Below are 25,785 nucleotides of genomic sequence, written 5' to 3' on the forward strand. Positions count from 1 at the left end.
CCTGGATGGGGGAGGAGAGGGGGAATCGCTGTTCACCTCTCTAAGCATCTTCAAACCAGTAGCCCCACCCACACCTGGTAACTACCCACCTCCACTCGCAAGCCAGAGCATCTTGAGTGCCAGTGAGGGCAGAGATTGGAGGAGCAGAAGGTTATGGCCACTTTGAGGTGTTTTCTTTGAGGGGTGATCAGCCAGCCAAATGATCCATCTATACCAGCACCAGTTCAGGCCACAGGCAGGAAGTGGCCTGTTGAGGTGGCCACTGCCTCTTGGCCAGCTGCACCCCTGCCCTCGCCCTGCTTACTGCCATGGGCCCTCAGCCTAATGAGGGGTCATCCCTTTCCAGGTCAGCTAGTAAGTAGTTTATTCCTAGCCCTGCTGACTGAGACCAAGGTGGGGTGGCCTCATGGTCTGCTTACAGCCAGAAGATGGGAAGAGCACGGGTCTCCGAAGGACCCCATGTAAATTTCCATTTCCAGGAAGAAGCTTTCCCTGGCCTCTAACCCACAGCGTCCTCTCCCTGCTGTGAACTCACGGCCTCCACAAAGCATTCTGCCCCTCTTTGACGCACTTCAGCCTTCACATAATTATTATGCTAATAACCTTGGGGGTGTCCATCTCATCGGCCCACACCATCACCCCCGGTTCCTGGAACTGAGAAGACCCCCCTGGCTGGGGTGCCCCCTGAGGGCAGGGACACTGTCCTGGCCACAAGGACGTGAGCGCCCCGTGCACATGTGCTGAGCCGCACTTGCTCATCTGACGTGACAAGAGCAGAGGCCAGAGCCCTACCTGCTCACTAAGCGGCCAGACCGGAGATGATTTCCTGGAGTCCTTGATGCCTGTTGGAAGTGAGGTGACACCCTGCAGCCCTGGGCTTGATTGGCCTGGGTTTGTGATGATGATGATAAAGCACTCACTATGTGGTCTGCACTGCTGCGTGAGTATTGTCTCCGCTATCCTCCTTGACCCCAGGAGGAGGGCCGGACAGACAGAGAGACCCAGGGGTCACGTGACAGTGGCTTTCCGGAGTCTTGGATGCACACTCAGATCTGGCCAAGTTCAAAGCCCACTTATTTCCTCCTCCAGGCACGCCGCCCTTGCCTGGGGGCCAGCCCCTCCGAGCCCGGATGGAAGTGACGTTAGAAAGCCCTGTGTCCGGTAAGTCCCACCAGAAGACTGCTTGGGTGCCCACGGGGTGAGCAAAATAGAAAACCCCTGTCCCTCGGCCCCAGAGCTGTCTCCTCTGCTACGTCACCTCCGATGCAGTACTTCGTCTTGGGCTGGTTCGAGGGCCAGTTCTGCAGAGGGAGGGCCCAGGCAGCGTCTTTTTGCCAGGCTCTGAGCTGAGGACGGGACCCCCCGGGGCCAGCCCTGACGGACGGAGGGTCTGAAAGGGCTTGGCCCACGCCAGCATCCCCTGTCCTGGCTCCCCACTGGCCCTCCAAGGTTCCAGCTGCTCCCCCAGCTCTCAGCCCCTCCAGCCCTCCTGCAGCCCTGCTTCCTGCTCAGCGTTTTCTGGAGTCTGTGGGTGTTGGGCACAGACCCACGGCTGTCTCAGCATATGTGAAGGCCCGTGATACAGCCACACGAGAGGGAAGCGCTGGCGTCTGCAGAACCAAGGAAGGGGACATCTGTTTGTGACGTGCCCAACACCACGGGGACACCCGCACGGCCCCCCAAACCTCTCCCCCTCCCTCAGACCTCAGTCTCCCCAGCCTCCTCTGCCTTGATGTCACCAGTGAATGGGAAGGAGCAGGGCTCTGGAGGCTCAGCCGCCACCCCTCCTCGGGGATGGTGAACCCCCTAGTGTGGCAACTTGGGAGCGCCAAGTGCTGTCGGTGGGAAGACAGGGTCACTCAGTTCCCAGCATGTAGGCCCGGAAAGGCCGTGAAAACCCGAAGTCACACAGCAAACCAGAGGAAGAAACAACCTGACCTCACCCAGCTGGGTTTTAACACGCAGCCCCAGTGAGTCCAGAGTCCTCCCAGGTCAGCAGAAAGAGCCGGATGCAGGGTCTCCTCACTGAGCATCGCTGCAGCCAGGGCCTTTGCATGCATCACCTTCGTGGCTCTCCACGATGACCCCGTGAGCCAGTCCCGTTACCATCCCATTCCACAGGTGAGGATACTGAGGCCTGGTGAAGAGGGAGGTGTGGATGGAACCCGCCCCCTGGCTCTGAGACCTGGAGGCCGGAGGATTTGATATAGCAGGCGCTCTCACCGGCATTCCCTGCAGTTGTAGGGACCAAGATCTCAGGGCCACAGCTGATCCTCCAAGAGCTCTCAGCCTCCAAGGGTGCAGTCATCATGAGACCGGAAAGGCATTTCTCAGGTGGGAAAATCCCTTTGTTCTGCAGATGGAAATGCTACGTGCTGGGATTCTGTTGCCCTGGGAGACAGGGTTATCTCCTTAACTGTTTAGGACCAGGCCGGAAGCCAATGGTGAGGCTTGAAATGTCCGCCTGGGAGACGTGGGGGCAGGGTTGGAGGGCCAGGTAGGTGGCTGGAGGGGATGATTCATCAAGAGGCAAGGAGGGGCTTCCCTGGTGGCGCAGTGGTTGAGAGTCCGCCTGCCGATGCAGGGGACGCGGGTTCGTTCCCCGGTCCGGGAAGATCCCACATGCCGCAGAGCGGCTAGGCCCGTGAGCCATGGCCGCTGAGCCTGCGCGTCCGGAGCCTGTGCTCCGCAACGGGAGAGGCCATGGCAGATGAGAGGCCCGCGTATGGCAAAAAAAAAAAAAAAAAAAAATGAGGCAAGGAGGCTGCAGGGCCCACCTGGCACCACTGAGGCACCTCACCTGTGCAGAGAGTGGGCTCAGCCTGGCCGAGCTAGCACATCCAGGATCTCCGAGAGGGCTGGTCCCACAGCCTCCCTACAGATGGGGAACACGGGCCGGCAAGGTCATACAGGGAGGGCTCCAGAACTAGATTCCAGGTCTCCTGGCCCCCAGGTCCGTGATAACCTCACTCTCCACAGAGGGGCAGAGGTGTGGTATGGGGCCCTGCGTAAAACCAGTGCCTGGGGTGGCCGCAAATCTTTCCAGCCAAAGGCTCAGGAGCACATTCTTGTAGGTCGTGTTAGGTTTGGGACTGACCAGCTGGCCTCCCCACCACCTCACGCCCGTGCATTCCTTCCCCAGTATTGACTGGGCACCTGGGCTGGCCGCTCAGAAGACACGAGGGAACACAGCCAGGGCCTGGACACATAGGCGGCATGGTCTCCTCAGCACTCACATCCCCGTGGGCCAGAGAGACGCCAAGGGATAACTCCGAGAATGATGAACGGAGATGTTAATTAACGTGAATAATAAATGGGTACAAATTCATGCTCAGAACGATTGCTATAAATCGGGACGTAGATGGGTAAGTTGTTTTGATGTGTGTGTGTCCAGTACTGAGCTTGGGGAGGGGAGCGGGAAGGACATGTGTTCCAGGGGTGTGAGGGGTGTGACGTTGTGTGAGGCAGTTAGAGTGTGTTGGTGAATGTGTGTGTAGATGAGTGTGTGATGATGTGTGTGTGACAGTGTGAGTTTGTGCGTGTCTGTGTGTGAGGGTACATGCGGCAGTTGTGTGTAACTGCTTGGGGGGGGTGGTGTCTATGTGTCTGGGAAGGTGTATGTACGTGTGTCCATGTGTGTGTGTGTATGAGGTGTGTAATGGTGTGAGTGACCACAAGTGGTGTGGGTGTGGATGAGGGGGTGTGTGTATATTGTGTATGGAGGGTGTATGTGAGAGTGTGTGTGAGTACAGAAGGACACGTTTGTGTTCTGGTTGTGTGAGTGCATGTCTGTGTGTGCCCGATGGTGCGTGTTCACGTGTGTCTGTGAGGGTGGATGCGAGCGTGTGTGTCTGTGGGTGAGAGTGTGTGTCCGTGCAGATGTACGGATGTGTGTGTGATTGTGAGTGGAGGTGAGCACGTTTGTGGGTGTGAGTGGGTGGGATGTAGGAGCGTGTGTGAGTGTGCATGTCTGTGCACGCGGGTGTGTTGGATGTTATTTTGGGGTTGGAGGGGATCGTTAATGTGCCTGGGGGATGGAGATCCAGGGCCAAATCGGGGTCAGGACGGGCGGGGGAGGGGTTGCTTCTCCCAGCCTGGCTCACAAGGGCGGTCCCTCTGGCCCCGCTTCCCCGTCGGAGCCACAGTTCTGAGCGAGAAACGCCTGCTCCTACCGGGACGGCCTCTTGAACGCACCACCGTCCCCCCAGGCGAGGAGCGGAGGCTCAGCGGCGCCTCGGGTCCGGCGGCGGGGGCAGTGAGAGCAGGTGCCCGCCCTCCCGCCGCCCACCCCGGTCACCTGGCGCCGCCCCTCCGCGGCCCCGCGCCGCCCGCAGCATCCTCGGGCCCCCCGTCACTGTCCCGCGCGCCGCAGATGCGGGAGGACGCGGGCGCCGCGCCCCGGAGGCTGCTCCGGCGGGGCCCCCCGCGCGCCCCGCCGCCCGGGCAGAACGGGGACGGAGGCGGCGTCAGCAGGCTGGGTGCGGCCCGGGATCGGGTGCGGCGCTGGGAGTTCTCCAAGGTGCTAAAATAAACCCGGAGAAGGATCAGGTTTCCCGACCGAAATAACCCAGGAGCGGCCTTAGAAATGCGAACTGACAAAGCGATCCGGGGCGGGAGCCGGCGGGGTGGAGAGGCGGTGACGAAAAATGCTTTTCTCAGGGCTGCTTCGCCGTCCAGGCAGGGACCCCCCGCCGCTGCCCCTCCCTGCTCTCCCCTCCAGCTGTGCGTCTCCCCAGAGTGGAGCTTCACACCCCTTCCCCTCCTGTTTTGGGGTCATTACCCCAAATAACCCGACTCCTCTTGGCCATCGCCTTTGATGGCAAGGTTTGTAGTAGATCAGAGTCCAGGCTTCAGAATCAGACAGCCATTCATTCAATACATATTTATTGAATGCCTGCTAGGTGCCACGCACTCCTTGGGCACCTTGCCCCACAAAGGAACAAATAGACAACAGACCCTGCCTCGTGGGCTGACACTCTGCTAGGAGGACTCAGACCCTGAGCACACACAGAATAAATAAGTGTATGGCATGTTAGAAAAGAAACCGGCCAAGGAAAAAGGAAAAGAGAGGGAGAGGGTAAGGGGAGTTGGGGTGATGTCTGAATCCCGGGGTACCTCGCTGGCTGACTCCATGGTCCAGAGAGAATCCCTTAACCTCTGAGCTTTGGTGTTCTCATGTGTACCACAGGGACTAAAAGCCTGTTTATGAAGTTGCAGTGACTGTTGAGACACACACGTATCTCTGAGTCTGGCAAGGAGCAGTGTTAAGTACGAGTTAACGATAAATGCGCTCAGTAGTGGTCGTCAGCCTATCTTAGACATTTAAAGACCACAAATAACAAGTGACTACAGTGTCCAAATGGCTCTAGGTCCCAGGATGCTGCCAGAAAACCTCTCCTGCTTTCAAGTGATAGGCAGTGTATCCAAATGCTTGGGGCAAGGCTTTAGACTGAGGCCTGAGTCACTTCACTGCATACCACACCCCTCTCTCAGCAATGGACAGTGCTACAGTAGGGAGGTGATGTGGACCTAGGGCCAGGTGGGGCAGTGATTCAGGGCAGGCCAGGTGGTCTGCACGCGTGGGGCCACCTCAGAGCCATCTTTGTACTTCCCACTGGTCCTTGCGTGCGGAGAGGGCCTGACACACAGCAGACCTCAAAAAGTATTCCAGGGACCTCCAGTGGTCCGGTGGTTAAGACTCAGTGCAGGGGGCGTGGGTTCGATCCCCGGTCGGGGAACTAAGACCCCACGTGCTGCGCGGCCAAAAATAAATAAATAGATAATGTTTTTAAAAAAGTGTTCCAGGAGTGAGTGAGCGAACGAGTGAGTGAAAGATGAGGTCAAGCAGACAGGAAACGGAGAAGCTGAGGGATACCTGGCCAGGAAGACAGCCCACAGGCTCAGAGTTACAGGGACCAGCCAGCCCACATCCTAACTCTGGCCTTGCCTGACCAGCTCTGGGGCCTCACAGGCGATGTCACCACTCTAGCCTTCTCTTCCTCGACTCTAACGAACCCAGGAAAAGTGTGGTTAGACTTGCCATGTTGGCTGGAAGTGTCTCCGACCCCGTGCTGCCCTTTCAGGTCTGGGCGCTGCTGTAGGTGGCTCAGGACGACCCACTGGACTTCATGGGGTTGCATCTGAACTCACTTTTATTTGGTACTTGCCACTTTAACCACTTATTTATATCCTGCTTTAGTGCACAGGGGTGTATATAGAAGGATAGCTAGGCCATAATAGTTTCAAATAGTCACAAAATGCAAACAACCTACATGTCTAATAATAGGGAATTGCTTACATAAAGGATGGCCCATCCACATGACAGCATGCCAAGCAGCCATCAAAAAATGATGGGTTGTCATGGAGACATTGCCAGGTTTATACATATTTTTTTTGTTTATTTATTTTTGGCGGCATTGGGTCTTTTTTTTTCTTTTTCATAAATTTATTTATTTTATTTATTTATTTTTGGCCGCGTTGCGTCTTCGTTGCTGCACGCAGGCTTTCTCTAGTTGCGGCAAGCGGGGGCTGCTCTTCGTCGCGGTGCGTGGGCTTCTCATTGTGGTGGCTTCTCTTGTTGCAGAGCATGGGCTCTAGGCACGTGGGCTTCAGTAGTTGTGACTCACGGGCTCAGGAGTCGTGGCTCACAGGCTCTAGAGAGCGGGCTCAGGAGTCGTGGCTCACAGGCTCTAGAGAGCAGGCTCAGTAGTTGTGGCGCACGGGCTTAGTTGCTCCACAGCACGTGGGATCTTCCAGGACCAGGAATCGGACCCATGTCCCCTGCATTGGCAGGCAGATTCTTAACCACTGCGCCACCAGGGAAGTCCCAGCAGGTTTATATTCTTAAGTGAAAAGGGGAGGTTATTTTTTAAAGGATATATAATACAATCATATTTTAAAAGCATATATCTTTATATATATAATATACATAGGTATAGTTTGTTTAATGGATATTCTTTCTGATTATTAAAGTAATACTTGGTTGTCATAAAACATTTCAATAATTGGAAATGAGACAAGTGAGAATCCCTTTATAACCTGACCACCCTCATGTTAACAGTGGTGGTCTCCAGACAGTAGGATTATATCAAGATCATCCATATTTATTGAATTTATTGCAGTAAGACCATAACATTTTGACAGTAAGAAAAAAATAAGGCTATCGGTAAAAGTATATTGTTTTATAAACTGGCTAGCTATTTCATGGGTGTTTATCCTATCTCCCCAACTAAACTGCAGGAAGAGATCAATGAAAGCATCAATTCAATGAATGAATGAATTCTAAGACTCTTGAGAAGTGGGACTGTGTGGGCTATGGTAGGTGCTCATAAAGGGATGGTGCCTGCTTCTCAGCTGTCTGAGGGTGTGAACAAGGTCACCCTAACTTACAGATGGAGGAGAAGGTCTCAGTCTGAGTGAGTGGCTCTCACCAGCCCCCTGAGGGGGAAACAGAGGCCAGGAGTGCTAGCAGGACTTGCCTGCGGTCACTAAGGTAGAGGTTGCTGAGGGGTTTGAACCCAGGGTTGTCCCAGCCCAGAGCCCACTTTTCACCACTCCTAGGCCAAAGTCCAGTCGGACTCCATGGCCCTCCCCAGCATGGAGCCCATTGTAGCCCTCAGGACCTGCCAGCAGCTCTTGCCAGGCCAAAGTGCTGACACAGGCCTCTGTGTATTAATAGCCCTTTTCTGGGCTGGGCTCCTCCTCCCCTCCTGAGGTCGGCCCAGGTCATGGGCCCCACCCAGGGAGAGTGGGGTGAGTGCCCTGGTGGACAGCTAAGTGGGCACATCCAGGTCCCTGTGGTCTGAGGCATCTGAGTCTGGAGGCCCTTATATCCCACCCCAGGGACTTCTTGGGAGTTGGGCCTCACCTCTTTTGGGTTTCACCCCTCTGAGCCTCAGCTTCCTTGTCTGTAAAGTGGGGATGATGTCTTGACTTCACAGGAAGGTTGGTTATATGGTGTCAATAAACTAAAGCAAATAGAGAGCACAGGACACTGCCCACTACCCATGCATTCTGTGCACATCTTCATGTGCATCTGTCCAGGGTCCAGGATGAGACAGCACAGGTCATTTCGGCCACACCCAAGAGGGAGGGATGTGACACAGTCTGGGACGTCCTTCTCTGTGGGTGCGTGTTCTGAGGGGAACACTCTGGAAGAGAAGTGCCAGGGAGTCCACAAGGAACCCCAGACTGAGGGTTCTTGGTGTCCGGCTTCACACCAGCCAGGTACGGAGTAGGGGCCAGACCTTGGGGGTGAGCCCTTCTGAAGGAGGCACTCAGAGGGAGAGAGGACTTTGCCTTGTTTGTTAAATAGGATCAATTCCTAACCCATAGGCTTGAAGGCTCATTATGTGGCAGGGACCCTTCTCAGCATTTTACAAACATCATCTCATTGACTTCACAACAGCTCTTGGAAGGTGGGCACTAGTGTTCCCATGTTACAAGAGGAGAAAACTAGGCCCAGAGAGGCCAAGTGACTTGCTTGAGTTCCCACAGCTGGTTGGTGGCAGAGGCCCAGGTTATTCCTCATCTGTCTGACTCTGGAGCCCCCAGGCTGGTGCCCTGTGACCACAGAGCACTCACTCCCACCCCAGGCAGCTTCCTGTCCTTGGGAGGCTCTGGCCCTGGTCCCTGGGAGGCTGTGGGGTGGGCCTGGGGCTTCACGGGGGTCTCCACGCTTGGAAGGACTCCCGCCTTCATCCCTGCTGGGCAGACAGGCCTTGGGTGCCGCAAATCATGAGACCAGGGCGTTCACCCCTGACTCTGCTGCTTGCCCTAAACCAGTGGCTTCCCTTTGAGCCCGGGCCCAGTCAGCCCTAAAAGGGCTGTGGAGACTTTGGGTTTCTGCAGTCAGGGAGGCCAGACTCATACCCCAAATCCTCGGCTGGGCCCTCGTGGTCTGCCCCTCTCTGGGTCTGCAGCCTCTCTTGCCCCCTCAGTCCATGTACTGCCACACGGGCCCCCAGACCTCGCAGGAGGGCAGGAGGTAGGCTCTCCCTCGCCCAGGGCCTCTCACCTGCCTTTCCTTCCGGGGGAAAGCCCTCCACGACTCCCAGGCCAGGCCCGGAGCCCTGTTCTATGATCCTGCAACACATCTGCACGCTCGCAATTATTCACACGTGCCATTCGTTTAATCCCCGCTGAACTGTGAGCTTCCCGGGGACGGGGACGCATGCGATGTGTTCCACTCGCTGCAGTGTTCCGGGCACCTAGCACAGGTCCGGGAGCTCGGGAACTAGTTACGGGTTGCCTGAAGCTGCTTTAAGTGATCCTGTCCTTCGCAAAGCTTCCGGGCGGTGGAGGCCACCTCCGAGGGGCAGATCCATTACCAACCAATTAATTACCCCTCCCTCGAATGGAAATCGAATCTTACAGATTGCCATTTGATTGAACGGTCATGCACTGAAGCCCCATTCAAGACTGATTGAAAATAAAAACGCCCAGCCTGCCAGCTTAATGAAATGCTGTCACAGAGGGGAGGGGCTGGGCCCAGCCCCAGTGGACCCAGGGTGATGCTTTCAGTGACGTCATTCACTCCATCTGGTGTCCGGAGAGGCCTTTGGCCTGGACTCCACCGTCTAGTCCATGGGACCAGGTCCAAGCTGTCCAGGCCAGTGGGTCAGGCGGGCCTGGCTCGCAGGGGTCTGGCCTGCTCAGAGGGAAGCTGGTCAAAGCAGGGCTGAGTCGGGGGCCCCCATCTAGGCCTCTGGCCTGGGGCACAGCCGAGGCCAGAGCAGCAGGAGGACTACATTTCCCAGAGTCCCCCAAGCCCCGGGAGCGAGCCATTGGAAGATTTAAATAGCCCAGGCCCGAGGCAGCCAGGCTGCAGCTGTGGACGCGTCCACCTCCTGGGTGGCTCCATTGGCGCTGGCCCGCACTGGGGGGCTCGATTGGCTGCCCAGCTGGCACTGACATTCCCTGGGAGCCTGGTGGCAGCCGGAGGTAAGCAGCCATGTGCAGTCCCGCACTCTATATTTAAACAGCTGCCGCAGAGCAGGAGGGGAGGCCGGGAGCGACGGAGGCTCCAGGCTTCCGTCTTTGGAGAGAAGGGCCTCACAGCCAGGCTGGCACCGGCCCTCGCTGGGTGACTGTCGCCATGCCTGCCTCCCAGAGCCGGGCCCGGGCCCGGGACCGCAACAACGTCCTCAACCGGGCCGAGTTCCTGTCCCTGAACCAGCCCCCGAAGGGGCCGGAGCCCCGCAGCTCGGGCAGGAAGGCCTCGGGCCCCTCGGCACAGCCCTCATGCCCTGGCGATGGGGCCCGCGAGCGGCGCCAGTCTCAGCAGCTGCCCGAGGAGGACTGCATGCAGCTGAACCCCTCCTTCAAGGGCATCGCCTTCAACTCCCTGCTGGCCATTGACATCTGCATGTCCAAGCGCCTGGGGGTGTGCGCCGGCCGGGCCGCGTCCTGGGCCAGCGCCCGCTCCATGGTCAAGCTCATTGGCATCACAGGCCACGGCATCCCCTGGATCGGGGGTACCATCCTCTGCCTGGTGAAAAGCAGCACGCTGGCCGGCCAGGAGGTGCTCATGAACCTGCTTCTGGGTGAGTGTGCCCGCCGCCCACCACCCACCCCGCCAGGCCCGGGGAGGGAGCCCACCCCAGCAGGACCAGCGGGGCCCTCAGAAACCGACTGGAACAATTTAATGAGGTTAGGCAGGGAGGGTGCCCCAGAAACAGGCAAGCCTCCGGCTTGGGGAAGAGAGAGCTGAGGATGCCCGGATGACAGCCCCCTGCAAAGTGAGGGCCTTGAGAATGCGGGGCCCCAGCGGGAACTTCTGAGGAAGGGCCCTGCTCTGGGGAAGGAGCAGCTTGAACCGCCGCCCCAGAAGCAGCTTAAACCGGGGTGCTGGAGGCCGTGACCTCGAGGGAAGTGGCCAGGAGTCCGGCGGGTGCTCTGCAGTGAGGTGTCTAACCCTGTAACACCCCATCCCATAGGCTGGGGTCCTTGAGTTCCTAGGCTGCTTGCAGGCAGCACTTGTGAGCTGCTCCCATCAACCCCCTGCTTGGCTCAGGGACCCTGCAAGCCACCCAGGATCCTCCCACAGGGCCTGGGGGTGCAGGGGTCCAGTCTGGGGCTCCCACCCACTCGTGGCCTCCTGGAGTCCTTACGTACCGCTTCCCTGGGTGAGTCGCTGGAGGAGAGGAGGGCCTGGTGAGCTTTGGTTTGTTTTTGCAGAGTCTTTGTCACCAGCGTCTTTCAGTTGAGCTCTGCCCTGTGCCAGGTGCCACGTGGGCGCCATGTGGAAAGCAGGCCTTCCCCTCTCTCCAGGAGGTGATACCCAGCCCCCATGCGGCCCACCCTCCAGCCACCTCCAGACCCCCCAGGTGCTCGGGGACCCAATGCTGCCACCCTCCACGGTGGGCCATGTTGATCTCCTGGCCCTTCCCAGCACAGCCACGATCTGGGGCACAAGTGGGGGGCGGGGGGAATGGCTCAGGCTAAGCAAGCACTGACAAGGGGTCCCACTTCCGAAGGGGTGTGTGTTGGGCCACTGAGAGCTGCCATCCCAGGGGAACTTGCAATACAAGACCCACTCAGGTCTCAGAGCATCTGGGGTGGACACTCTGTGGGTGGGACGTAGGGAGGGGAGAACAGCAGTTCCTCGTGCAGGAGATGGCTGGGTCTGGTACCATCAACGTTTCCTTGTTCTTATTCCTAAATGATTTACGTTACTTGTTACTATGCCAAATAGTCCCACGTGACTGGTGCTATTACCATTCCCACTTTACAGATTAGGAAACTGAGGCTCCTGTAAATAAAGCAACCTGGCCAAAGCTTCAGAGCGGGAGATTTGCACCAGGTCTGAAGATTTGCACCTGACATCCAGGCCTGTGCTCTTTTCAAGCAACGTGCCCTGGGCTTGGGACAGAGGGACAGAGCAAGGTGGCCCAGGTGCTGGGCCGGGTGTTTGCCGGGGGGGCAGAACCCTGGTCTCATTACCCACAGTTTCCCCGGTGCCCGCTGCAGCCTGACACAGAGCAGTAGCTCAAGAAAACTGTGTTGGGGGTCAGGTGTCCAAGGATGGGGGTGGGAAAGCATCCTTGAGCCTCCCCTCAAACCTGCTCCCTAGACCTTGTCTGCGCATTCCTTCCGCGTAATATGATGGAGGTGGTGAAGCTGTGTTCGTAACTTGCTCAGCGCTTACTACGTGCCCGTTTTTGCATAAACCACATCATCACTTCTACAGGGAGATGATTTGCCCACAGCCACGTAGCTAGTCATTGATGGGGCCAGGACTAGAGCTGGGAACAACTCTTAACATCTTAACATTTGTTAAGATGAGGCTTCTGGCTCTTTCCAGCAACCAGATTCTGGGGACACAAAGGAGTTTGCTTCATAGGGTGAAGAGCAAAGTTCGAGGTGCCTCCCTTCTTGAATAAGAAGGACAGTCATTTCTAAGTTTCTAAATCATCATTTATTGAGCTTCACTATGTACCAAGTACTATGCCATGAATGTCCTGTATTTCATGATTTTAAAATCTTTTTAATGACCATGTAATGTAAATATTAATATACCCACTTTACAGAGTTAACTGAGGCTCAGAGGGGTCAAGGGACTTGCCCACCCCCACATGCCCGTAAGTGGTAGATCTGGGAAGCAAATCCAAGTCCTCCAGGCTGCAAACCCCTTGCCCCCCCACCACTGTCCGTCTGCAGGTCGGGCTTACCACCCAATCCACGCTGAAGCTTGTGAGTAGCGAGGAGGCACCTGGGAAGAGTTTTCTCTTTTACCAGCACCTTTGCTGGCACATCCACGTACCGACATGACAGAGAGATAAGAGCCTGGCACAGAGCAGCTGCTCAGAACAGACAGGGTGGTCTGTGGGCCTGGGGCATTTCGTGGGGATGTGGACCCTGTAAACTGCAGCAAATAGCCAAGGCGGGTTAATCCCACAGCTCTGACCTGACCTGCCAAGAAGAGCTGCCCACACCACTCTCTGCCCGGGGAGGAAAGACCATCCGTGAAGCACAAACTGTGCACAGATCTGTCTTTTCTTTCGTCTTTGGGGGCCCGAGCGGCCTTTCAATCCTGGAGCTCTGAGGTTGGAATGGACTTTGTCTGGGTCCTCACTCTGACCCTTACTCGGTCTGGTCAAGTCAGTTCCCATCCCTGAGCTTCAGTTTCCTCATCTGTACATGGGGCTTCAGGACTGTGGTGGGGATTCAAGGGGAGCTGGTAAAGCACTTAGCACAGTGAGCCCTGAGGGATGAGGGGGCCCTGCCTGGTCCCACCCGCCCTGCTCTGAGCACCAGGGCACCCAGCAGAGTCCTGAAGGCAGAGCCCTTCCCCTATACAATTGGCACTTGGGCTCTCCTTGGCCCCAAAGCGGAAAACTCAGGAGCCTCGGGAGATGGAGCTGCAAACACTGGACCCGGGAAGAGTCCCAGCTGGGCCGGGAGGAAGTTCTCTGCTCTGGTCCCTGCGTTCCTCCCCAAGGGTGTGCTGTGCTGCCTAGACTCTGGAAACGTCAAAGCCAGAAGGGATCTTGGCAGCTGGCACAAGCTTGGCTCCAGAGTTGGCCGGACCGGGGTGCAAATCCTGGCCCAGCTGTGGGAACCGGGGCAAATGACTTTGCCTCTCTGAGCCTCATTTTCCTCATCTGTCTAGTGGGCTGCTGGGACACTTCCCTGAAGCATTACACGAAAGTGCATGGCTCATACGAATGCCAGTTGACGCTTGGGCATCAATGATCACCATCCTCATCGCCATTGCCAGCATCAAAAGAAGTCCGAGGTCCAGGGTCCCTCCAGATCCCCTCCAAGCTCTAGGCACCTGTGAGATGACCTGATCCCCTCCTTTGTCCTTCCCCTGCAACACCCGACTTGATGATCCCAAGGGGGGCCAGGTGACAGGGGACCCAGGCCATCCCCGTTCACCAAGCCCATCCTGGTTCCCCCATGGGCCTGTCCTTGGTGGAAAATGGCTTCCATGATCTATAAAAGAATCTTTATCGAAATGTCCCTGATTATAAAAACTATACATTCTTTTTTTTTCTGTCATTTTTAAAATTTTGGTTAAATAGACATAACATAAAACTTACCATTTTTAAGTGTATACTAGCATTAAGTACATTCACATTGCCAGAACTTTTCCATCCTCCCAAACTGAAACTCGGCTCCCATTAAACACTAAATCCCCATCCCTCTCCCCACGGCCCCCAGCACCCACCATTCTGCTTTCTGTTTCTATGAATCTGACGAGTCTAGGGACCTCATATCAATAGCATTATACAGTATTTGTCTTTTAATGTCTGACTTATTTCACTGAGCAGCCTGTCCTCAAGGTTCATCCATGTCGTAGCAGGCGTCAGCGTCTCCTTTTTTAAGGCTGCATAATACTCCATGGTATGGACAGACCACATTTTGTTTATCCATCATCTACCTTCTGGCTATTGTGAATGATGCTGCTATGAACATGGGTGTACAAATATCTGTTCAAGTCCCTGCTCTCACTTCTTTTGGGTATAGAAGCAGGATGGAATTGCTGGATCCTATGTTTAATTTTTTGAGGAACCCCCAGACTACAGCAGCTACACCATTTTACATTCCCACCAGCAGTGCAAAAGGGCTCCAATTTCTCCACAAGTGTTCTTTGCCAGCACTTTTCTTTTTATATAACAGCCATCCTGATGGGTGTGAAAAGTGGTATCTCATTGTGGTTTTGATCTGTGCTTCCTTAATGATGAGTGATGCTGAGTACCTTTTCGCTGTACATCCTCACGGTAAGGAAAATTCAGACGACGACAGGTGATGAAAAAAGTGAGTGTTTCCCTTAAGCCCTTTCCCCAGGAATAACCTCCGTTGCAGTTTGGGTCATGGGCCTCTGGATTTTTCTCTGCGCCCAAACTAGCATATCATATGCTTCTAAAATGACCTCCTGTGGCATTTTGCCCAGCTTGGCCTCATTCTCATGGCCCTACTGGGCCTTCTGGGCTATGAACCTCCCATCTCGGCCCCACCCCCCCCTTCACACCAAGCACGAGGGGTTCAGAAACCAGAACCTGCACCATTAGCCTGGCAGCGCCGCCCCCACCCGCCCCAAGCATCTCACAGCATCCCCTCCCCGCCCAGCCCCTGCTCACCCACCCTCCATATAATCTGTTGTGTCAGCTCTCCCATCCCAGCCCACCGGCCCCTGCTCTTGGGCACAGCTTAGGTGACAAGCCCTCCAGGAGGTCTGCATAGCCTGTCCCTAATTGAATGGATCTTTAGACTCTGATCCCAAACCTTCACGGTCAGGAGCCCTCCTGCTGGAGACACCAGCGCAGCTCCGCAGAGGTAGGACGTTCTCCACCCTTCCCCCAGCTTCACTTCTCATCATCTCAGCGGGGCTCAGTGAAATGGTCCCTCCAGGCTAAAATACACATGACATAAAATTCACCACTTTCACCATTTTTAAGTGTCCAGTTCAGTGGCATTAAGTACATTCACATCGTTGTGCAATTGTCCCCACCATCTATCTCCAGAATTTCTTTCATCTTCCCCAACTGAAACTCTGCACCCATTAAACACTAACTCCCCAGCCCCCCTGGCAACCTCTAATCTACTTTCTGTCTATGAATCTGCCTACTTTAGGGACCTCATAAAAGCAGAATCATGCAATACTTGTCTTTTTGTAAAAATAACTCTTTTTTTTTCTTTTAACTTTTTATTTATTTTTGGCTGTGTTGGGTCTTCGTTGCTGCGCCCGGGCTTTCTCTAGTTGCAGCGAGTGGGGACTACTCTTCGTTGCAGTGTGCGGGCTTCTCATTGAGGTGGCTTCTCTTGTGGCGGAGCACGGGCTCTAGGTGCGCGGGCTTCAGTAGCTGTGGCACGCGGGCTCAGTAGTTGTGGCTTGCGGGCTCTAGAGTGCAGGCTCCATAGTTGTGACGCACGGGCTTAGTTGCTCCGTGGCATGTGGGATCTTCCTGGACCAGGGCTCAAACCCGTGTCCCCTGCACTGGCAGGCGGATTCTTAACCACTGCACCACCAAGGAAGCCCAAAGTAGCTCTTTTTAAATGTGCACAAGTCATGCACTTTCATGGTAAGAAGAATTTTAATGCAGAATTACAGAAAGACACCAAAAATCGCCCTCATCAACCCACCCAGCTAGAAGCACTGTTAACATTTAGCGTGGTACCTTCCAGATGTTTTTCTCTGTATAAACACATTACATCTTATTTTACAAAAGCAGCATCCTACTGTAAATCCAGTTTGGTCGTTGGCCTTTTCCACTTAAACCCTGTAGCTATCCTTCGGTGGCTATAAATATACGTCAGCTTCATCATGCGCCCCAGAGTGGCCCCAGAGAGCTCCACCGCGGTTTCTCCCATCTGTCTCCGACTCAAGGGCATTGGGTTGGTTTGGGGTTTTCAGTGTTACAAAAAACGCTGCAGTGGACATCCTTGATGTGGGGCACATCCGTAATTACTTCCCAAGGAGATGGTCTTACAGATGGAAGGCCTGAGTCAAGGGAGGCCTGTTGGAAAGACTTCTGAGTCTGAAGCCAGATGCCCTTCAGAAAGTTTAGACCGATTTACAGCACCCCCACAGCACTACCGGGCTGGTTCCCCAGCTCCCGGAGAGGCCAGAATGAGGGATCAGAGGCCAGAAGAGCTGGGACACCCTCCTCCCAGCCCCAGCCAGTAAGAGGTATTGGATCTGTCTTTGCTCTTTGCAGGGCCCATAGCTACCCCTCCCCCATCCCTAGCCCATACTTATTGCTGCCGAGCTGGTCCCCTGGAGCACATCTCAGGGGAAGCAGCTGAGCGTGAGGGGCCATGAGGGGTCGTCCTGGCAGCCCCCCAGCCAGGCTGAGAGAGAATAGTGGGCACCAAGGCAGCACAGCAGGGTCTTGAGAATCGGTGTGTTTCCTGCAAGGAGGGTTCAGGCATCTCAGCCCCCCGCTCCGTGAGAGGGGTAGAGAGTGGAGATTATTGGGAGGGAAGGCGTGAGAGGTGATGGGGCCCAGCCCTGCAGCCCAGGCGGCCCTCAGAGTAGCTTCTGGAATGATCCCCATTTTATCAACCAAGGGAGAAAGCTCAGCGGGAGGGACGTGCCAAGGTCATGAAATTCACAAGCAGTCGACCTTGAGGCCGGTCTCTGATCCTGGAGCCCAGGTGTGCAGTCTCTGCCCTGAGGCGCAGGGAGGGTAGGTGAGCAGCCTGGGTCACACAGCAAGTCGGGGCAGGTGGCGTGGCTTCGGCTCCTCCTGACTCTGGCCCCTGAGCTTGCTGTCAAGAGGACCTTTCCCCACAGGGGCCCCCGGCCCCCCTCCCATTCCAGGAGGGAATGTAGGTCAGGGAGCTCAACAGGCCGTGTGAGTGGAATTCACGGAGCCTTGAGTGACGGGGCCATTTGCTTCTATTTCTGGGCCCCAGATTATGCGCTGACAGTGTCAGAATCAGAGTCACACGAGGGCCGGCCGTGGTGCTGGAGGGGGTGCGAGCCTGCGGGAGTGGGGGGAGGGTCTGTGAGTGGAGCGGCGAGGCCCCCGGGGCCACCAGCTCTGCTGGAGAGCCGTCCCCCCACGGCCTCTTCTACACCCAACTCTCAGAACCAGAGAGCGGCAGTGTGATGTGGGGAGAGGCTGTGGGCGCGCCGCACCTTGAAAGGAGCCCCTGTGTTAACGACTGCACATCTTCCCCACCCTCACCGCCCAAGCCACCTGGCACCCTGCCAGCCTGGTTCACCAGCCCCAGGCCTGGCCCTCGCCTGCCATGCTCAGGAACCAGCGAGGCCCAAGACCTGCAGCTCAAGTGAATGAATGAACCAAGCACAGGCTGGGCCAGGCCAGCCGGACAGCCAGGCTGACCCGATGGTCCCGAGAGGCCCAGGGCAGTGGGGCGGTCCCCACCTCATTATGGCCGCGAGGGACAGAGCCGGCCAGAAGTAGCAGATTCCCAAAGGCCCAGATGTGGGGTTCTCAAGTCACGGCACACAGCCAGCCCCAGAGACCTCTCGAGGAGGCAGGGGAGGGTCCCCCAACCCCCCAACTTCAGCCACGCGGCGGCCTCTTTCATTTGCTCATATACTGAGTCTCTGTGTACACTGACGTTGGGGAAACATGTTTTGCTGCTAAAACAGTTTGAAAGGTGTGGGTCTTGCTCATTCTTGGCCTGTGGGTCTTGACAGCCCACGAGGAGCAGTGGGACACCTGGGGAGGCCAAGGTACAAGCCCGCCTTGCCTCCAGCCACCACGCGGGAGCGAGGCCCTTGACCTGGGGAGGCCAAGGTACAAGCCCGCCTTGCCTCCAGCCACCACGCGGGAGCGAGGCCCTGAGCATGTCTTCCCCCCGGGCAGCCCATGGACACATCCCGCCTTCCTCCCGAACCCAGCAGCTTTCTCCGGGCACCTCTGCTGTGGTTTACTCTCGTCTGGGAAGGCGGATTTAAATCGGCAAGAACTTGCCAACTTGCTGAGCCCTGCTTTTCGGCTGAGAAACTTGGTCACCGATTAGATAGATGACCCACACCTCCCAGTGGCTAGTGTCATGGCTTGATGTGCCTTAGGGCCTGATTCTGGCCCCCATTAGCCCGCTCCAGACCCTGGCCCAGGATGCTCTGACTTTCCTCCAGGTGGTGAGGGTCTCGGAATTTGGGCCACATCTTTTTTTTTTTTTTAAATTTTATTTATTTACTTATGGCTGTGTTGGGTCTTCGTTTCTGTGCGAGGGCTTTCTCTAGTTGCGGCGAGCGGGGGCCACTCTTCATCGCGGTGCGCGGGCCTCTCACTGTCACGGCCTCTCTTGTTGCGGAGCACAAGTTCCAGACGCGCAGGCTCAGTACTTGTGGCTCACGGGCCTAGTTGCTCCGCGGCATGTGGGATCTTCCCAGACCAGGGCTCGAACCCGTGTCCCCTGCATCGGCAGGCGGATTCTCAACCACTGCGCCACCAGGGGAGCCCTGGGCCACGTCATTTTGATACTGATGAGACCTCAGAGAAGGAAACCCTCTCACCAATGCCCCTGCTTGATGACACCCAGCCTCCAGGGTCTGAAAGCCTTAAGTTGCTTACCTGGGTCAGGCCAGGCTGGGGCTTAGGAGTAATAACAGCAGCTGTGGCATCAACCTCCACATACCAGGCTGTTGGAAATACTTCGCAGACGCTGAGGAGCTCATTTCATCCTGTGATAACCCCTGTTACAGGTGGGTAGATGGAGGCTCTGACAGGTGAACGGACTTGGTCTTAATGAGCAGAGGAACTTGAACCCCACCCGTGACTCTGAAACCTGCAAGTTTAACCCCCCCACCTGTGAACTGCCTCCTCCCCAGGTGGAGAGAGCCTGTCACAAGGTGAGGGAGGGGCAACTTTCAAAAGCCTGGCCTCCTGCCTGGGCTGCTCCGTCAGCCTCGGGGTCCCTGGGGTCAGGTGCAGCCGCCTTCCTCCAGCTCCCACCTGCCCTGTTGGTCCCTCCCTCCTGCTGGGACTGTGACCGCCCCCCGCCCCCCCACGGGCTCCAGATGGCTCCCAGCCTGGGCCTGGCCTCCACCTGGGTCAGCAGCATGCAGGCTGGGAGGCCTGGCTCCTGGGAACCAGTTGCCGTGGAAATACGGGGCGGGGTGTGGAACAAGGTTCCCTCCCTCCCTTAGGCTCCTCCCCTCATGGCCTGGCAGCCTCTCCATCAACCATTTCCTGCTTCTGCCCCTTCTCTGGCCGCTCAGGCACATCCCAGGGTGGGCAAACATCAGCTGGCCCTATGGCTAGTGAGAGGAGCAGGCCCTGGGGAGGCCAGGGCTTCAAATCCCAAACCAAGAGCCCAGACTGCAAGCAGCAACCCTGCAGAGGGCAGGAAGAGAGTTCTGCACTGACCAGGGAGCGCAGTGTTACCCGGGAGCAGTGTGGACACCCAACGCTGGGACTGTCAGGTAAATAAGCCAGGGCACCTCGGACGCTGCAGCCATGGGTGTCCCGGGGGGTGTGACCCGGCAGCTTTCAAAAGCAGGTTACAGAACGTTGTGTGTAGAGCACGTTACAGCTCTTATTAAATCTATGCTCTATAGATGGAGAGAAGGTTCTGGAAAGGTGGCTACCTCTGGGTGGCAGGATTACAGGTGATTTAAAAATCTTATTTTTGTCTTCTATTTTGTAAATTTTCTACAGTGAACATCTATTGTGTCATTTTTTTCCCAAAAGGTTTTTTTTTTGTTTTTTGGGTTTTTTTTTTCATTTCTGAGCAACAGGGGTTGCAGGCCAACAGTTTCGGTATCTCCTGTAAAGTTTCCAGGAAAGTTCCCAGAGCCAGGCTGCACTGAACTGGAATTTGGTCATAATCCTCCCCCCTTCTCTGGCCCTCCTGGTGCGCCAGGCACCTGGGGGGACCACCTCGTCTGGTTTGCTGGGACTTCCCTGTTTTAGCCCTGAACTTCTTATGTCCTAGAAACCCCCTGTGTCCCAGGCAAACCCAGGACAGTCAGTCACCCTGTAGGCACTGTGTCAGACCCCGTCTGGCAGGTGTTTGGGATACCTTGTTACAGGTGAGGGAAGTTAGACGACTTGTCCAAGGTCACAGTCAGGAGGCTCCGAGGCTGGGACTCAAACCCAGGTCTCTGTGGCACTCGCAAGCCCCCACTTTGGCCGACCGGGTGCCACTGTGATCAGCTGGATGAAAGTGGGGCCTTGGCGTGGGCCTTCGTCTAACGGCACAGAGAGGCAGAGCAGCCTCTCCAAGGCCACACAGCGGGGTGGTGGTGAACAGGACGGACAGAGATCCAGTTCTCCCCCAAGCTCCCCAAATGGGAAAGGAGCCCGCCCCTCTGGCTCCGCACCCCAGGCCAGCGACTCAGCTAACATTTGGAGACTGCCGTCCTGTGTCTGGCCCTGGGCATACGCCTACGAACAGAATAGATTTGGCTTGACCCCCCTTCTGTGAAGTGATGGTGGTGGGGAGGAAGTGAGGGGTTAACCCCAAACCTCTCACCACCCAGCGGCTTCCTTAGTTGCGGCTGGGTAAGTGCCATGAGGAGAGCGTGGGTTGTCTAGAGGGCAGGGAAGGCCTCGCTGGGGGTGTGACATTTAGGCTGAGGCCTGGCAATGACGGAGAAGTCAGAGGGAGGGAAAGGGAAACATCCAGAAAGAAGGAGGAGCAGGCAGGGGTGCTCCAACCTCCAGGGCTTCGTCTTGTCTTCTGTAAAATGAGGATGATATAGTACAGCTGCCATGGAAAACGGTTTGGTGGCTCCTCAAAAAACTTTACATAGGGAATTCCCTGGTGGTCCAGTGGTTAAGACATGGAGCTTTCATGGCTGAGGGCCCGGATTCAATTAATTCCTGGTCGGGGAACTGAGATCCTGCAAGCCACGAGGCGCAGCCAAAAGAAAAAACAAATTATACATAGTTAACACATGATGGAGCAATTCCACCCGTAGGGATGTGCCCAAAAGAACGGAAAACGGGTTCTCCACAAATACTCGTACACAGATGTTCATACCAGCATTATTCACAGCAGCCAATATACAGACAACCCAGATTCCATCAGCAGCGAATGGATAAACAAATTGTGGCAGGTCCAGACCATGGAATAATAGTCAGCCATAAAAAAAGGAATGAAGTTTTGATACCTGCTACAACATAGATGGGCCTCAAAAACCTTACGGTACGTGAAAGAAGCCTGACGCAGAAGGTCACGTATTGTCTGATTCCACTTACATGAAACGTCTAGAATAGGCGGATCCATAGAAACAGGAAGCAGACTGGTGGTTGCCAGGGGCTGGGTGAAGGGGGGACAGGGACCGCCTGCTTGATGGGAGCTGGGTTTCTTTTTGGAGCTCGATAGAGGTGACGGTCGTGCAACACTGTGAATATACTAAATGCCGCTGAACCGCGCCCTTAAAAATAGTTAATTGTGGGGCTTCCCTGGTGGCGCAGCGGTCGGGAGTCCGCCTGCCGATGCAGGGGACGCGGGTTCGTGGCCCGGTCCGGGAAGATCCCACATGCCGCGGAGCGGCTGGGCCCGTGAGCCATGGCCGCTGAGCCTGCGCGTCCGGAGCCTGTGCTCCGCAACGGGAGAGGCCACAGCAGTGAGAGGCCCGCGTACCGCAAAAAAAAAAAAAAAAAAAGTTAATTGTGTGTTACGTGAATTTCAGTTCAACTTAAAAAAGATGGCGATGGTAACACCCTGTTCTGGGGACTGGCGGGGGCTTCAGTGAAGTCCTTTGAGAAAAACCACCAGCCCAGGGCCCCATTTGTCAGGATGAGATCCTCCGACGGGCCCACAGTGGCCCACAAAACCCCTGATCGCCACTCTCTCATTCAGCACTTTTATCTATCCGGATATCCCAGGGAAGGGCCTTCCAGGTAGAGGGAACAGCACAAGCAAAGGCCCCGAGGTGGGAACCTGCTCGGAGGCCCGCGTGGTTCAAGTGAAGGAAGCCCGGGCGCAGTGGGGGGAAAGCACGCGGAGGCGGTGCTGACGGCCTTCGGGGCCTCTCTCTCCTGCCCACAGCCCTGCTCCTGGACATCATGACGGTGGCTGGTGTGCAGAAGCTCATCAAGCGACGCGGCCCGTTTGAGACGAGCCCCAGCCTCCTGGACTACCTCACCATGGACATCTACGCCTTCCCCGCCGGACACGCCAGCCGCGCAGCCATGGTGTCCAAGTTCTTCCTCAGCCACCTGGTGCTGGCGGTGCCCCTGCGCGTCTTGTTGGTGCTCTGGGCCCTCTGCGTGGGCCTGTCTCGGGTCATGATCGGCCGCCACCACATCACCGACGTCCTCTCCGGCTTCGTCATCGGCTACTTCCAGTTCCGCCTGGTCGAGCTGGTCTGGATGTCCTCCAACACCTGTCAGATGCTCATCTCCGCCTGGTGAGCCGTTCATCTGCGGCTCCGGGGCCGGGGGTGGCCCGAGGAGCAGCAGGAGGACATAGGGCTGGCAGGGGAGGGGGGACCAGGCAGCCCCAGCCCATCTCCCCGTGGGCCGGTGGAGGCTGGTGACCTCAGGTGGGCCCACCAGTGACTGGCACGTCCCTCCCATCACGCTGGGTGCCCCCCGCTCCTTCAATCAGACCCTGAGTCCCTCTGTGGACGGGCTGGGGCCCAGCCGTGCGGATAGCCCTGCTCCGCTTCTGCTCTGGAGGTACCAGGTGAGAACCGGGATGGCGGGAGAGGGGCCGAGTCTCATCTTGTCCTTTCACCATCATGACTGTTGAGTTCCTGGCTGTGCCCACCTGACCACAGCACACCACCCAGCAAAATGCCCACAACCCACCACCCAACACAGGTGCCATTAATGGTCATCGATAGCTTAGGGCAACGCTTTCCAAAGGGCGCCCCACCAGACACCAGCCTACAAGACACGCTGGGAAGAGAAATGGTCTTGTGGTCAAATAACTTTGGGAAATGCTACACACTCTTGGACATTCACAAGGGCTGGGATTGTCGTAAAGGCAAAAGTCCTGTAGAAGAGCTTCCGTGGAATCTTGTTTAATCCATGTTTCCTAAGTTTATCTGACTACAGAACCCTTTTCTCAAGGAACAGCTATTAACCGCGCCCCCCCCCCCCCCCCCCCCCCCCCCCGCCCAGGGAACCGCATTTCCCCAGACGCATTTTGGGAGATGCAGCCCAGGAGCGGAAGGGCCTGAGGCGTGAGCTGGCCTCTCCCAGCGCTGGGCCCCAGAGCCCGGGGAGACCAGGTGTCTGTGCCACCGCCTGTGGAAAGCCCAGGGCCCACGGGCATCGGTGCCGCTTTGGCCCCCAGGGGCCGGACTCCGTGTGACCTAATAGGTCGTTTCCAAGTCAGCCGTTCTGGACGTGCACTTCATGTGACAATACAGATGATGTGCAAACAGGCCCTCTCCTGTGTGTTTTTTTTCCTCATTTGATGCAAGATTCCAGGTGGGAGAGTCCCTGTTAACATGGGGGTGGGGAGTGATTTCTTTACCCCCAGTCAGGCCACGGTGTCAGGTGGTCAGGGGGCAATGGGCTCCTAGGCGTTTCCAGGCTGCCTGGTCCCTTCTCCCTGAGAAGCCCCATTGGGGCTCCCTCCATCCCCGGGCCCTGCACTGGCCACCCTGCCCAGGGCCTGGGTCGTGATTCGTTTGGAAAAAGCCCTCACTGTGGTGCTGAGGGGCTCTCCCCTGGGGGCCAAGACCCTCTCACTCCCCGCTGACCCAGACCCTGCCCCCAAGGAAGTGGTCGCTACCAGGACAAGTGGGCTCAGGGTGAGGTAGACATTAGCACCGACAGAGGGTGGGTTCGTTTCCTGTCTACCATAAGGAGTAACCATAGCCAACCGCGTGGCTTAAAACAACAGGAGTGTGTTCTCTCTCAGTTCTGGAGGTTAGAAGTCCAAATTCAAGGTGTCTGCAGGGCCACGCTGCCTCTGAGACTCTGGGTAGAATCCTTCCCTGCCTCGTCCAGCTTCCGGTGGTGGCCGGCAATCCTGGCTGTGGCCACGTCACTCCAACCTCTGCCTCTGTCGTCACAGGGCATGCTGCCTGCGTCTGTGTCTTCCTCCTCTTTTTTTTTTTGGCTACACGGTGCGGCATGTGAGATCTTAGTTCCCCGACCAGGGATCGAACCCATGCCCCCTGCACTGGGAGCATGGAGTCTTAACCACTCGGCTAACAGGGAAGTCCCCGTCTTCTCTTCTTATAATGACAGCAGTCCTATTGGATTAGGGCCCACCCTACTCAGAATGACCTCATCTTAACATCTTAATCACATCTGCAAAGGACCTTTCCAAACAAGGTCATGTCCGTAGATACTGGGAGTGAGGACCCCAACATCATTTGCGGGGACACAATTCAACCCATAACACGCAGGATCCTTTGGGGGGAAAGACAACTTCCTCTCCCAGCCGCCCCACTGGGACAGGACAGGGGTATATAGCACAGTCCCATCCGAGGGTCCAGCTGCTGCTGACAATGAAGGGCATCGGATCTCCTGGGCCCAGAGCCCTCTGCAGGCCCAGCCCTCAGGCCTGAATACCTTCCCCTCCCGCTGCAGATCCCACACCCTCAGGGGTCATGGTCCCCCAAGACCGATGCCCCTGCAGGTAGGACCCAAGCCGCCCCTGCTCGCCCTTCCAAGGCTCCTCTCTGGAGCCTCCTTTGCGTCCAGCCCTGCTGGGGGTGCAGGAGGTCTGCACCTTGTCTTTTCCCTAAAGGAGCTCGGGGATGCCGGACCCGGCTGGGCCACCACAATGAAGACCCCCGAACCTCCAACCTTGAACACTGGCTGGTTGCAGAGTCTTCAAAATACATTCTGCCCGCTCCCGTAGATGCTCCTGGGCAGTGCGTCCATGAGACGCTGAGCAGGAGGGGTGACCCTCGGGAATCCGGGAACCCATCATCCAGGGTGAATCCGGCTCCAGCTTTGGGCTGGGGACGGGCTGCTGCCCTCCAAGGCCCACATCCCCAGCGGGTCCCCAGGGCCTCTGTCTCTGCAGGGGTGGATGGTGGTCTCTGGAGCCTTTAAGATGAGGAGGGGGTTTCTGAAGAATGGAGGGCTCTCAGCAGACCCCCTAAGCTCAGGGTGGGCACTGGAATCCAAGTGCCTAACAACTGATTAGGAGAAAAGTCTCCCTGGAGAGGCGGGCGGCATCCTGTCCTGTGAGGTGCCAGCAACACCAGGTGCTGGAGCCCTGGGCTCAGCGCCAGCACTGACACAGCAGTCACATGCCCTCTCCAAGCCTGGCGTCCTAATCTGTCAGACAGGGATGACAGTGGTCCCTGTCGGGTCATGTATGACTCAGGGATACTCCCTACCTGGGCACCTGGCACAGGGTCCACCCTGCCATCCTGGACGGACCCCCTGGGGGAGCCCTCAAGAGCAGAGCCGGGGAGGGAGGGAGGAACTC

At 56.7% G+C, this 25,785-nt stretch overlaps 1 protein-coding gene across 1 annotated transcript; it reads left to right on the top strand.

The window, feature by feature from the left end:
• The first annotated feature begins 10,096 nt into the window (after positions 1–10,096).
• Positions 10,097–22,793, top strand: PLPP7 (phospholipid phosphatase 7 (inactive)). Its single transcript, XM_065879598.1, has 2 exons — positions 10,097–10,544; positions 22,429–22,793. The coding sequence occupies exons 1-2, from the start codon at positions 10,097–10,099 to the stop codon at positions 22,791–22,793; spliced, it is 813 nt and encodes a 270-aa protein (XP_065735670.1).
• The last annotated feature ends 2,992 nt before the right edge of the window (positions 22,794–25,785 follow it).

Source organism: Phocoena phocoena, chromosome 6, assembly GCF_963924675.1.
Source record: "Phocoena phocoena chromosome 6, mPhoPho1.1, whole genome shotgun sequence".
In the NCBI taxonomy this organism is placed as follows: domain Eukaryota; kingdom Metazoa; phylum Chordata; class Mammalia; order Artiodactyla; family Phocoenidae; genus Phocoena; species Phocoena phocoena.

Bases quoted from the DNA above. Each gene is read 5' to 3' on its own strand.
- PLPP7 (XM_065879598.1), top strand. From the start codon at position 10,097: ATGCCTGCCTCCCAGAGCCGGGCCCGGGCCCGGGACCGCAACAACGTC. The intron at 10,545-22,428 runs GTGAGTGTGCCC...TCCTGCCCACAG, and splicing joins GCTCATGAACCTGCTTCTGG to CCCTGCTCCTGGACATCATG.